This window comes from Ixodes scapularis, unplaced genomic scaffold, assembly GCF_016920785.2.
Source record: "Ixodes scapularis isolate PalLabHiFi unplaced genomic scaffold, ASM1692078v2 PGA_scaffold0__279_contigs__length_252992795, whole genome shotgun sequence".
NCBI classification, from domain to species: Eukaryota; Metazoa; Arthropoda; class Arachnida; order Ixodida; family Ixodidae; genus Ixodes; species Ixodes scapularis.
Genome location: NW_024609835.1, coordinates 136,650,176 through 136,664,398, shown reverse-complemented (window position 1 = coordinate 136,664,398; position 14,223 = coordinate 136,650,176). Strand labels below are relative to the sequence as shown.

At 47.6% G+C, this 14,223-nt stretch overlaps 1 protein-coding gene across 2 annotated transcripts in view; it reads right to left on the bottom strand.

Annotated features, from left to right (window-relative positions):
* Positions 1-14,223, bottom strand: part of LOC8035728 (roundabout homolog 1) — a 219,573-nt gene that overhangs the window by 33,851 nt on the left and 171,499 nt on the right. For both annotated transcript variants that reach the window (XM_029995107.3, XM_029995108.3), the window contains exon 3: positions 1,891-2,172. In XM_029995107.3, the coding sequence (XP_029850967.2) occupies positions 1,891-2,172 (282 nt within the window). The remainder of the gene's footprint in view (positions 1-1,890; positions 2,173-14,223) is intronic.

Sequence of the window (14,223 nt, the reverse complement as noted above, 5' to 3'; positions counted from 1 at the left end):
GAGCTACGAGCCACCTAAACCAGCAGTCGCGATGAAGGCACCAAAGAAATTATACATAAATAAAACATGACATGTGCACTACATATATGAAAAACAAATTGCAAAAGAGAACTAACGCTATAGAAGATAAGTAGAATATTGATGCAATTTACACAATAGTGCAAAAATATACAGAAAGTTAGAGCCTCGCTGAAATGAACGCGATAGAAAACATTAACACAACGAACTTCAGCGCTTATCGCGGACAATTTGGCTCGAAATAAACATTTGAAATAAACATTTCCCGCAAGATGCTCATCGCTATATTTCTAAGTTCCATTTAGTTTAATTAGTAGTTCTTAGGTAGTAAGTTTGCTGTATAGCAGCTGACAAGGTGAGGACGGCAGGGGCTGTCTTTTCAAGGCCCGGCCCCCGGCGCGCGCTCGTTGCCTATCGTCGTGCTTCGGCTGTGTGTGCACGCTCAAGTCCCAAGAAACGCCGAAGCATAAACGAAGATGGGAAAGGCTCGCGCTGGAGGCGGGACAACGGAATCTCCTCCCTGCCTTTGTCAATCTGTCAGTGACTAGGGTCATCACGTTTACAGTCCTCACATTCGCCGCGATGGATAGCGAAAGTCTACAAAGTTATAATTCCAAAAACCCCAGTATATCTTATTGGTATATATTTGACAACTATATCAAGGACCCCCCTATCAATATCAATGCCAAAATAATATCTTACCTTGATTTTTGCAAACCTTCCCCCAGGTAAAAGACCACGTGATGTATATCTTAGCTAAATTTACACTATAGTTTATTCAGAAAATCAGTTTCAGCGTGCCTGTTCACTGCCTTCATTATACGGACAAAATGCTACCACTGATCATGTATTGTGCGCTTTAAGTCGAGCTGTTTTACTGGACTCTGTTCGTAAATAGTTTAGTTTGTCTTGTCTTCTAGTTATCTTCCGTTCTGAACCTCACTGTAAAGGGTGGGAGGGATTTTGTAAAGCCGCCATTGTACATTTTCTTCTAAACCGCCTCTTTAATTTAGAGAAAAATAAGCTGAATTTTAACTGAAGACAGTGCTCCTGTGCAGTACGCAACATTGGTTATTAGAGGCGAAAAAGGCTCGCACTTCAAATTAATCCGCAGAGAAGGCAGAGAGTCTCTCACCGTGGTCGACTGAGGCAAGGAGCTCCGCCAGCGATCACGTCAAAAGAAGGTCACCGAAAGGTGGCATACTTATTAGCGAAATAAAAAGTCGTTAATTATTGCACAGGACGTTATCAGCCGGTCATGATCGGCGTTATGTAAACACGTTTCGACCAAAACGTGTTTCACTATTTTTTTCCCCCTATTTCTTTCCATATGTTGCAGGAATGGGTTAAGGATGTAGACGCGCGCATCTTCTAAGATTACGCATACAGCGGTGAGGGTATGTGTACTTTAACGACTAAGTCAAATATCGCTTTCTTAATACGTGCAAAAGCAACGAATGACATCTTGTACACCTCAGTAAAGGAATAGAGAAGTATTTCGACCACTCTTAGATATTTTGGAGCGACTCAGAAATCTCGGTTACACAGCGCCCTCAACGCAATAAGCCCTCATCAGATTGCGGGCACCTCGGCTAGGATTCGAATCCGCCAACTGGGGATACGTAGGCCAGCGCTTTGCTTTGGAGCCACCGAGGCAGCCTTTTCTACGAATGATGCGGCAGTGCTTAATGCATTTTTTGAATAGGCCACATTTATTTTAGAGTTTTCGCTGAAATTTGGCATCTGATTCCCTTTCGCTGCCGGGTATCAATCCGAACTTTCTTTCCGACAATATCTTGCTCGCACTGACTTTTTTTCCCCAGCCTAGGAGCTCCTTTCAAGCGAGATTCGCGGGAGGAGCGGGTCTCTCACTGTGCACGGAGAGCGTGGCAGCGGGGCTCTCCCGGGTGCCGAGGAGGTTGGCGGCCCTGCACACGTAGCGGCCCTGGTCGGCGTGCCTGACGTCTGCGATAAGCAGCGAGCCATGGCCCAGCAGGCGGATGCGCCCCGTGCCCGTGGCCACCTGGGCGCCGTCCTTGAACCACGTGACCGAGGGCTCGGGGTGGCCCCTGGGCGCAATGCACTCCAGCGTCGCCGAATCGCCCACTGCCACACGGGAGGACTTGGGCGTCGCCCGGAACTCCTCGCGGAGCACTGGGTTACAGGAAAAAGTGAATAGAAAACGAATAAAGGAAATATCAATATACTGTCATCTGAAATATTCACCTACTTTTACGCGTTAACTAACACTCAGCCAGGATTTTTTTTGTGCTTTTTTAGAGAGTTCTTGGCGCCCGTTCCCGGCTTGAGCGGCGACGTCGTCGCCGTCGCCGTCGGCGTAACTGCGCGTTGCATTATGGGACGTTTCTCATAATGACGTTATGTGTGACGTAATGAGGGCAAAATTTTCGCGCTAAATTTTGCAAGAATTTTTTCTACTAAATTTTGCGGGAAAATTTAACCCTCGTGACGTCACACGTAATCCTCCCCTCCATACCTCCCCTCCATACCTCCCCTCCTCCTCCTCAAGAGCTGCGCTCTAATTCGGCATTACTGAGAATTGTAAACGTATTTAATTTTTAACAATTGCTTTCAGAGAACGCCACCCCAGCATACTATAGAATCATAACACTTAGTTCATCCGTATATGTTTTTTTTTATGTTTGGGTACCTGAACTTCCAATGCTTTTTTTATTGTCACAGATGAGCACGGCCGTTAGTCTCTACTCAGCGTGAGCATGTCAGGGCTACATTCCTGCCTCCTTGCGTTCTGCTGTGCATTGTTTGGCCACTTGTTGGCGGAATAGAGTGGGGCTTCTGATGCACACGCTAAAAGGGACGAGAAGAACCGTACCCAAATTACGCCGTTGCTTTTGTGAGTGGGCCATGAACATTCCACTGGCCGGGCGGAAGGTGAACGAAATTTCCTCTAAGCTTCGCTGGGGACAAATATTTACTTGTTGGTTCTACATTTGTCGTCCATGAAAGTAAGCAGAGTTCTTTGTTTTTCGAAGCTGAAGCTACGCGTGAGTCTGTTTGCATCTATAAAACATGGCGGTACCTGGAAATGTTTGTACATATTGTTTGTTATTTACCAGAAAATTGTTTTTTTCAACCCCTGAATCTGCTAGTCTTGCAAAGAGCCTATGACTATCGTGCTACTCGAGAAACGACAGAAAAAACTTCATTGTCCAACGACACAGCGAGCAACTGTGCAGTATATGGCGGTAAACGCGTTTTGTTTTTTAACAGGCTGTAAAAGCTCAAGCCCCGGTCGGTGAACCTATCCATTCAGCAGCAACTTGGCCAGAAGCGCGGCTGTAACTGAGTCATGCATACTGTCCAAACGAAGTTTCCCTAGCTGCCGTGTGTACTAGGGAGCGTGTATCGAGCGACTGCCTCGCGTCAAACCACGGAACAGACGGCGGGCGTGTCCCCAACCTCCTTGCCACGCAATTCAAACGCTGCCGCAATTCGCGGCCGCGCGGCAGCGCAGCATGGAATGACGCGGCAGATGGCGGATCGCCAGTGGACCTGAGGAGACGTCGACGGTACTTCAACGCGCCGACGCACACCGACGGCACTGGGTACGGAAGAGCAATCGCTCGGGGTTCTGTGTTGATCTACGTGCCGCGTTGCGAGACAGCACTCGCATGCGTAATGAAATTAGCCGTGACAGCGGGGCTACAGAGGCGGCCGGCACACCCGAAGATTCGGCATACGCGCCTTTGTGGCCGAACGTGTGTGTTGCGAATAAAAGGAGTGGGAATCTGACGGCCAACATTCCGTGTTCTTTTTTTTTTTTTTTTCTGGGAAAATGGCTGGAGGGGCGCAGATTTTGCTTGGACAGTTTGGGAGTCGGGACGTGCCTACGCGTTGTAGATATAAAATCAAAACGAGGACAGGTAACTTTTTTTTTTCTTTCGTTCAAATAGAGCCTTTGACTTTCTTTCGTAACCCAGGGCCATCATTTTGACGACATCGCAAGCATTTGCGTGTCTTTAGTCTTATTATTTATATAGGATGTTCATGTCTCACAAAATTCGGGGATTTAAAGCGGGGCGTAGCAAATCTTAGGTAGAATCAATGCTGTTCCGGAAATAATTGTACACTTCAGCTGTACAATTACAAACAGCTGATACAATTAAATAATTGTACCGGCTGGTTCAGTGAAGGCTTTAAAAAATCCCTAAAAATAGGGTGGTCGAGAAAAAAGAAGCTCATTCCAGAAACAAATCGCCAGCTACGGAAAACGCCAAGAATTGCAAAAAAGAAAAAAAAAAAGGCATGAATTAGTTAAATACTTAATTCAAATTTACTAACGAGCTTTTTAATTAGTGAAAATAGACATATGGTTCCAATTAGAGACTTGCTAAGCATAATTCAAAACCACTAAATGAACTCATTTTAGAAAAAAAATAAAAAATAAGGCAGGGGCAGCATTTTTTTGGTGCTAAGAAAACACTCTAAATTCGGACGCGTTTCTAGGTTTCGGTTTCTTATCAGAGCGCATCTTTGCGCCAGCAGTGCTGCTCCCCGGTGGCAGAGACGGTCAACACACGTGCGCCATACTTCCCTCTATGTAGGTACAGTGTACTAGAATAATATAGGTAGGAAGAAGAGGGACCTAATGCCGGCTCAAGCCGGCCAAACAAGAAAATCCTAAGTGAAGCCAAAAGTAGAGGTTGCGGTCGGTGGGAACGGTGCCAAGGGCGCCCAAGTCCGTCCAATAGCGTATTTTGGTTTTGGTCGTTTTTGGTCATCGTTGGGGGGGTGTCCGTCCAAACCGGAAGTCTCCCCCGGCTTCACCTCTGGTTGCGTGATGTAGCCTTCAGAAGCTTCCTACCTCCATGCTTTCCTCCGTCCTACGAGGGAGGCGAGGCGGCATATAGTTTCGCGCCCTGGCCACCAGGGAGCAGGAGCGCGGGCTCAAAGATGGGCTCCGATGAGAAACCGAAACTTAAAAATGCGTCCAAATTAAGCGATATTTTCGGAACGCCGTAAAATGATGCCCCTGCCTAATATTTTTTTTTTAAATGAGTTTATTTTGTAGTTTTTGATGATGCCTATAGGCATGAGTTCCATTTGAATCATACGTTTATTTCCACCCAATAAAAAGTTAATTAGTAAATCTTAGTGAATTATCCATCTAATTAGTATGTTTTTTTTGCAATCCTTGAAATCTGACGCGGCTGGCACCTTGTTCCCGGAAAGAGCTTTATTTTTTCTTAACCACCCAATTTTATGGACTTTTTTAGAGGCTTCGACGAAACACCAAGTATATATAAAAATCACGGTCACATATATGTACGTAACTATTTGATGATCTTCACTTTTTGGCCCAGGTACATCGCAGCAAGAGCAATGTCCAACTTCGCGACCAAATTTGTTGAGAAAAGATATTATATAAAAATGCCAGCATAATTCTTCCACTGAAATTTTAAACACACAATGTCGCCGGATTTAGATGTGGCGGTAATTCAGCGGCATTCATCGACACCGGAGACCAGAGGTCCCATTACAGCAGATACTAAATCAAAATATATGGGCAGAACACGTTACAATGTATACAGGTACAAACTTAGAAGACGCAAGAAGAAATAGATCGAATGCCTTTGCCTGGGTCCTATACATACGTTGCTCAGAAGCACCATATTTCAATCGTTAGTGATATCCTAGATTCTTTCAAGATTCACACCACACTGTCATAGTGTGACAAGCACAGACGCAAACCAGCTATACTTTTCGATACGATTTGAATGGGATTGAATAACGAAGCGAAGGATCTGTCCCCCAGACTTTTTATTTCAGTGACCTGTTGTACAACACCTCCGTGTTTGTCATACCCCCTCGCCTCCACAACAAAAATGGCGGAGTGGGTGCTGCTGGCTGCTCCCGTTGCCTGAACCGGTTGGTTCGCCTGTAGGACTCTCGTCTTTGACCGACACGTGGTGAGCCTTGTGAACAACAGCTGTATCGGTGTTCTTGACAGCTGACTGGTTTGAAGGGTTCCGGCTACTTACAAGAAGTCGCCAGCCGTCACTCACAAATTCGACAACGCTTCCGTTCTTTCGTTGGTGAGTTTTCCTACTGCGGACCCCATTGTTAAAGAAATTACGAAAGCAGGTCGTAAGAAGGCTTCCTAAAACGGTGATGAATAAAAAACAATAAAGGCATGCAGCAAAGTATCAGCACCGACTGGGGAAGGAGGAAGAAACCCCTCTCTCCGAAGGCTTTTCTGGTTCCGCCCCTTGGTCCGGTCCAATAAGAAAAACTGTGGGACTTCAATATTTTCGAAAATTCCTAACTAGACAGGCTTGTCCCACGCGGCTTCATAGCTCCACGCTTGTGGCTTATTAATCGAGGTAGTTATCGCGTGGTGTCACAGCAGGCGACGGATATGAAACCATACTGTTGATAATTTCACGTAAGGACGTGCTCCGAGCCATCATCAACTATTTTCTGTCCCACGCGTGAATTCTGCTTGCATTATATGACTAGTACTGTGCGAGAATAGCCATTTTTGATGATTTCATCTCTCGCAGTCATTTATGTACTGCACGTGAAGCTAGAAGAAAAAAAAAAGAGATGTGATCGGTGCAACTCCTTGCATGGTTGTCGTATTCCCCAGTTAAAGAACAAAACATGGCTTTAAACACATTTTTCTACAGCCAACATTTATACACGGCTGTTTATTGTATCGAGACCGACACACAGATCCAACGTAATCGAATTGTTTTCCAGTAAGGTTCAGACGAACACACGCACGCAAAGAAAGAAAGAAGGAAAGAAAGAAAGAAACATCCGAGAGAGTTTAGGTAGCAAGGCAGGTTGGCTTTCCTTCAGTTCCACCTGTCCTACCTATCGATCTGCTAGTCTTCCCAACGATGCTCCGCGGGTGTTTCTTTCTCGGCTCTATTAGCATGCAAATGAGGCCTTAATTGCCCTGGCACCGAGAACAACGCGGGTCGGAAGCTCTTTCTTGTCTTCTGTCTGAGCCCTGAATGGCATCGAACGCCCGTCGAGGTAAGGCATTGGTGGTATTCGAAAAGACACGCAAGACAGAATCTCACAGGCGGTCGACATCGCACGCAGGCAAAGGTCATGTGCTGCCCTTCTGCCGTGCCCCGAGCAAGATCTCTCTTTCACCACGAAGCACGTCTGCGGTCTTGGGCGCATTCCGTGCTCGCGGCGTTTCTCAGCAAAGCCAGACGGACCGGCGAAGATAAAGCGATAATGACCGGTCGTGTTGCGTTAGTGGCACGCATGGCTGAAACACTGGGAGTAATTGACTTAGCCTGTGTAGAGACATACATGTCGACTTTGATAAAGAATGCAACTTGAAATCAGTGGAGTGATGTAAAGAAATAAGAGCTCGTTCAGTCATGACGCTCGTACAATTTAGGCAGATTTCGTCTGACACTCTTTTGATTTAATAATGTGCGATGTGTCACGATCAATATATACGAAAAAGTATTAAGGGACGAGGAGGATATACAGCCAGTTATTACCTTATTGAATATGTTGACTCCTCGGGTGCTGGCATGTGGTTGAAGATATAGTTCTTGGCGGATATATTTCTTTGGTAGACGCTGCTTGCGCATACTAATTGGAGGAACTACACCCAAGTCGTCAGTAGCCTAATATCGATTCCGTAATTATTTGCATCGTTTCCTCGAAGCTCAGCCGCTGTAGAAAATACTGCAGTGTGCGGGGGAACGGTACTCAAAGCCCACTCGGCCCGGATGAAGACTCGTGCTCGTACATGGAAGCCATTATGGTTACTCGAATGCGCTTTCGTCGATGACTTCGATTATTACTCAAGCTTTTCGGAAGGAGATGTAGTTTTATTTTGTCATCTTCCCTTTGCGTACGTAACGGCGATACGCGCTTTACGATGAGATCTGAACTGAATCGTTGCTGACCCTTTCCCTTCTGCGTGTATCCAATTGCCTAAAACCCCAACGGGGCAAGGAAAAAAAAAAAAAAAAAGACGCAGAGGAGGACGCCCTGCGGGGGGATAGAGGCCCATAGCAACGGCGCTCACGCCGGATTGGCTAGCTCGTGGAGATAGACGCTATCGCCGTCAATATAGGCAGCGGTTAAAACAAGTTTTTGGAGCTGTAGCGTGGTTTAGTTGTAACACGTCTGCCTTATTTATTTTTTTAAGATTAACGCCGAAAAAAAGCGAATGTTGTTGACGAAACTTCGCTCAACTAAATGTTATGGGACTCCCTTTCCGGAGGTGAGCGGGGGACAGCAGGGCTTGGGTTGCCGGCTGGACGCCGCGAACCGCTGTGTATGGTGGGTTCAAGTGGGTTAATAGTTTTGTAATTAGCAGCCGCATACTGTCGCCGCGAAGCGGCGTGAACACAGGCGAGGGGGAGGGGGGGGGGGGGGGTTAACGGGCTCACCAGTGATACACGCGCTGTCCGAATCCGAAATCTAAGCTCCCCCGCGTTGTCAAGCAGCCGATCCGGCGTGAGCGCCGTTGCTAGGGTGTCTATCGTTGCTAGAGTGTCTTCCTCTCCCTTTTTTTTTTGTCCTCGTTTCGTTGGGCCTCCAGACAATCGAAAGCACGCGTCCCTTCCTTAACCTTGTAACTCGTTTCACCGCACGTCACAGCGCGCGGTTGAAGGCTCGAAGACACGCAAATACACACACACACACACACACACACATATAGACACAGACTAAGGCGCGAGTGACGGTGAAGCCTTTGCAGTCGATAGAATTAACCGGCGGTGGCACCTGCACAGAAACATGAGCTACGCCGAAACTTCGCGGAGCGGGGATGTATACCATCCTAATTAAGTGCGCAGCGAAAATCGACACGGCCTAGCGGCCGTATTGTGAAACAATAGAGAGAAGACTAAATGCACGAAGTTGCAGTTGCTAATAGTTCATCTCTGGGTGATCATCTTCCAAACAAACGATAACTATATATATATATATATATATATATATAACGGGCATGGTGGCGGGAGGCCGAAGGCGTGGGTATATAACTGAGAAGAAAAAACCCTTAGTGAAAACAGCAACAACGGACGATTTTATCTTCGACGTTTCAACCGGAGTCCGGCCTTCCTGACGAAGGCCGGACTCCGGCCGAAACGTCGAAGATTAAATCGTCCGTTGTTGCTGTTTTCACATAGTGTTTTTTCTTCTCAGTTATATATATATATTTGCGTATGCAATCCAGGGTGCGACGAGGAAGCGAAAACGTAGACCGTCTCTAATTGTTTCCAGGGTTTGCTCAGTCTGCTCAGTCTCTGTTTCCGCTGTCCTCCTCGACAAGCGGAAACGCGCGCATAGGCACGAGCAGCCAATCTGCGCAGGGGATATCCACCATTAAATTGCGAACGCTTTCCGTGGTTGGCAGTCGCTCCCTGTCTCACGTAGAGTTCCTGTATAGCTACCTACGGTAGCAGAGTTGCGCATTCAGCCTCGGAGCGTGGCCGTAGCGCCGGCTTTCCCGCACGAGCTGGATGCTTTGCTCTTCACGTGACTAAACTTCGCGAATAGCGGCGCCGCGCGCGCCGCCGCGCATCGAAAACAGGAGAGGAGGAAAAGGAGGCGGAAAGCAGGGAAACATACGCCGGGGCAAGAGAAACGTCGGCGGAGCGACCGTAAAGGTGGCTTTCTTGCACGCCAACGGATGCTTTGCTTCTCACGTGATGGATCTCGGCGAATAGCGGCGTGGCGGCGCGGGGAAAACAAATGCGCAACTCTGGCTCCCGTAGGGAGCCTATACAGGAACTCTAGTCTCACGTCGAGGCCCCCAAGCAGACGCGTTACTCACGAATACTTACGAAACCACGGTGGCGCCACCTCCCGCGTCTTCTCACTAGCGTGTCACTGGCCGCCTAGAAATGGAAAGGCGTGGCGGGTCTCGAACGGCGCCTCGATTATTATCGCTCCACAACCAATGAGATTGCAGCGTTAGCCGACAAGAAGGCCGAAGAACCAGTCACGGAGCGAGGAGATGATAGGCCGCAACACGCGTTTTTCAAGAGTCGTTGACGACAAAGTTTGAACTCTCATCAAAGAAATTGCTAAATACTATACTTCGTTTCAGCTTCGGTCCGAGGGCGGCCGATGTTATGAGCCGAAGGGCCAATCAAACAGCGAAAGAGGCACAACGTCATGGCGTGCTCTCTGCAGTTGATAGGACCAGCCGGGATTCGCCGTCTCTCTCTGCGCGCTCCTCCGCCGGCTTGTCCTATCAAGCGCAGAGAGGACACCATGACGCTGCGCTTTTTTCGCTGTTTGATTGGCCCTTCGGCTCATAACATCGGCCGCGCTCGGACCGAAGCTGAAACGAAGTATATAAGCCGATTCACCGTCGGCACAAACGCAGCTACCTCCAACCGATCAAACGGCAAACTTACAAGAAGAAGCTGACAGATGAACTGGCTACTTCCATTAATCGGGTCTAATAAGGTCGGGAAATATTTGTATAGAAATATAGGTCGCGCAGTCTGGCTACGATATATAGCACGACGCGATAAGGGTCGCCCGCAAAGATGCAAATGCCACTTTGATGAGGAACCCGCTAATTATTAGCAGCCCTTGGATCTCTATGTGCTCGCTGGCATAGGCGTCTTGACGAAAAGACGCTCCTTTGTTCGCGCCCCACCCCATCCATCGACGTATCAGGATTGCGCGGCACACGATGCGACACAGAACTGCACTCCGCAATTAGCGAGGCATCTGGGTCGTCGCATCATCGCGATGCCGAGTCACTATTTCCCTGCTGCTTTCCCAACTCTACGTGCGGCGCCATGTCGCAGCAGAGAGCTGACCCACTTTGTTAAGGTTGCGAGCGACTTGCTAATTAAAACGTCGCGCCCACCGTTCCCTGTTTTTCAACTCGTCGACCGTCCTGCAGGGCTAGACGGGTGAAGCGTGCGGATCTTGGGAGGATCGAGCGATTCGGCCAGGCTGTGGTGTATGGAGTATTGATCATCTGACACAGGTTTTGAAATGGGGGCGTAGTGGGAGCGGTCTCATCCGTGCTTTGGATGGAGTTTGCTGCTGCTAACGTCGCGAACAAATCTTCAACCAAACGATGCGTTTGCAAACTCGTTAAAAAACACAAAATGAGTGTTATTGGTACGAACCACACCGGTAAAAAGGGGGTCCATATATTCCTCTATAAAGGAGTGAACGACCTTGTAACCGGTGTTCCCTCAGAAAGGGAGGAACTTTCGTACCTGAAAACAGGGAAGCAAAGTTTCTCCCTCGTCTGCATCTCATTATGGCGGCCCCGAATTGAACGAATCGAGCCAAATAAGACTGAACGAGGACGCTACGTCTATTACCGGTCCTTACAAAAAACGCTGCCGTGATTCCACCGAAAATACTTGGCAAAGTCTGACCAAGGGCGTGCGCCCGAAACGTCTCTTGTTTCCTTTCAACTTCTTTTTGCACGCTTTTTCTCTCATGCTTTCAGTTTTTTAATACCTCGGGCCAGTGACGTAGCCAAAGGGGAGGCCCATGGCGACCCTAAGGCAACCATCCAAAAACGTAGAGGCATTCTACATAAAAGAAAAGCAATTACTTCAGCTCTCTGTCTGTGTATCTGCTTCAGATTGAAACGGTGTTTCTGGATGGCTGCCTTTGATTTTGGCGATTAAGTGTGGTGAGGTTTGGGCAATGTGCATATATATATATATATATAGGTGACGATGATGATAATAAAAAAAAAACAATTGAGAGTGAAGCGCCTGTCCTGTCGTCCGTGTTTCTCCATTGTCCCCGTTTGTTCGCGCTTTTTAACATTTTATTCAGCTCGGTGTCGAGTCTTCACGATGTTAAAAGTTCACCAACTCGTATGTCTTTTCGTTGTTATTGGATTTTTATCTGTAAAATGTCTGCCGCCCCCCCTCCCCCCTTCTTCCCCTCGGCATGATGAAAAAAAAAAAAAGAATTCCGAGAACATCCTAGTATAACAGATGTCAGGATGCTCCATAGCGCAACACCGGGAATGCCTCGACCTTAAGAACCGCCATTGGTATGACTGACTCTTGACGGCAGCCGGAGCTGCGTTCGTAGCATGTCGCTTCAACACGCAAAAACACGACGGAAAAACAAAAGTTAAACAAAGAAGGTCAGGAACGAAGCGGATAACGACTTCCAGAAATCCCGTCGAGCCGACTGGCCACCCGGTGCGGCCCCCTGCACCTACCAAAACATCCTCTATAGCCGTTCCCGGGAAACTTTCACTTGCCCCAAAATAGCGAAAGCGCCCCTCGACGGCGGAGTGAAACGCGGGACGCCGCACGTCGACGACGATGGGCAGGAGCACCCTACAACCCCCGAATACAGCCCCAACGGACACACGGGCACATACTCGGAAATTGAGAGCCTAGAGTCAAATAAATATTCCAGGCTCAAAGGAGGAAAATCAAGACGACGAAAGAAGTGGAGAAAAAACTGGAAGGTGAAGTCTGGCACGAGGGCCGCCCGAGGAGCTGTCCGAGTTTTGGTGGATGGGGATGAAAACGGCCAACGGGAAGCATAATTTGAAACGGGTCATGACCCCCCCCCCCCCCCCAACACACACACACACACACACAGACACACACACTCGAAGGCGATCGCCCTGACGCGAGTTGGCCCAGCAATCTTCGCGGCGCAAGGTTCCGGAGCTTCCCAGGTCCGAGGAGCGAGACGTGGGGGCGAAGTTGAGTCCCGTCTTCCGCGTGTTGGGCGAGACGCGGGGCGCGACGCTTCGGTCGGTTCTCTCGCGAGGGGGCGCGACGTTGCTTGCGGGTTACACGCTTCCAAAGCGTGGCTGTTTCCAATCAATTACGTGGCCCGGCGCTTTCTTCGTCCGAACAATACTCTTTACGAGGCAGCCGGAGGCCGGGTACCTTATTTATAACGGAGCGGCTCCGCTGTGCGCTGTGCGAGATGAAAATGGAGGCGGGAGACGAGGCGCCAAGCTCGAGATATTTACGGTGTAAGCCGTAACTTACTATGCAGTAGTTTTAAACAAAAGAAACCCTCGATGGTTTGTTGAGAATGCGCTCTTGTTCGCAAATAAATAAATGCCCCCCCCCCCCCCCCCCTCCTCAAAAAAAAAAAAAAAAGAAGAAACAATTAGCAGCGTTTCTTGAAAAAGAAAAAAAAAATACAAGCTACACCAAAGCAAAGAGCGAAGTAACCCTCGAAGTATTAACACGGAACGTGTTTATGGGCTTGATTTCACGTGAAAAGTGTCACGCAAGAGTGTGACGAAAAAGCGTTACACACAGGCCACGAAAGCATGAATCATACACCGCCTAGAGTAGGCATTGCATTAAGCATTCGAGGAGAGGGCATATTTAGTCATAATTAATCATACGTAGTTATAAGTGGGCGTAATTAATTAGCAACGAGCCAGATTTACCACGCAGTTCAGCGGGAATCAAAAGTCGAACCGTGCGATACGCATCCTGATGCATTTGCTGCGCGAGGGAAATCGGCGGTTTTTCTTTCAGTGTTAATTTAATTCTAAAATATCGGCTTATTTCGCTGATTTCTTTTGGACGTACACCATAAACGGTAACCATGGATGTAAAAAAAAATTAATACGAAACTGAAAGTTCAAGTGTAAGAGGAAAAGGTTAAACAAATAATACAGTCTTAGCTGGAGCACACATTTCAAGAAATCGGCGTTTTTCGGTTTTTAACGGAGTTTGTATTTTCGACACCAGTGGATGTTTATCAGTGTTCTTCGGATTTAACCGTTTGTGCAATTCTGACGTCGACGGTTGTTTATTGGTGTTTCTAGGTTAAAACCTATGGTCTATTTATGTGGTCCCAGCTACGCCGTGATTTTGGTCTGAAAAACGTAAAGCAGTGCTGCCGCTCTAAGATATATGTACAATTTATTAGTAGATTTGGCAGGGCAGAGAGAATGTAATCAACGTAACAAGTGAACTTGTGTGGTTACAGATGGAATTGGGAGTACTCATTTCTTCTGAAGGTCACCAATACTGATGTCCTAAATTGTGTCGTTAATTGCAAAACAAAGAAAAAATATTATGAAAATATAGCTGTGAGGCAGTTATGTTTAGTTCATTAAAATATATTAGTAAGATAAGAAAAAAAAAAAAGTTGCCACAATCACGGCATCGGGGCCGAGTTTAAAGGTGTCCGAAATTTTTTAATCCTCGGGTTCGCCTGAAGTCGCAACGGGCGATGAAAAAGGAATTC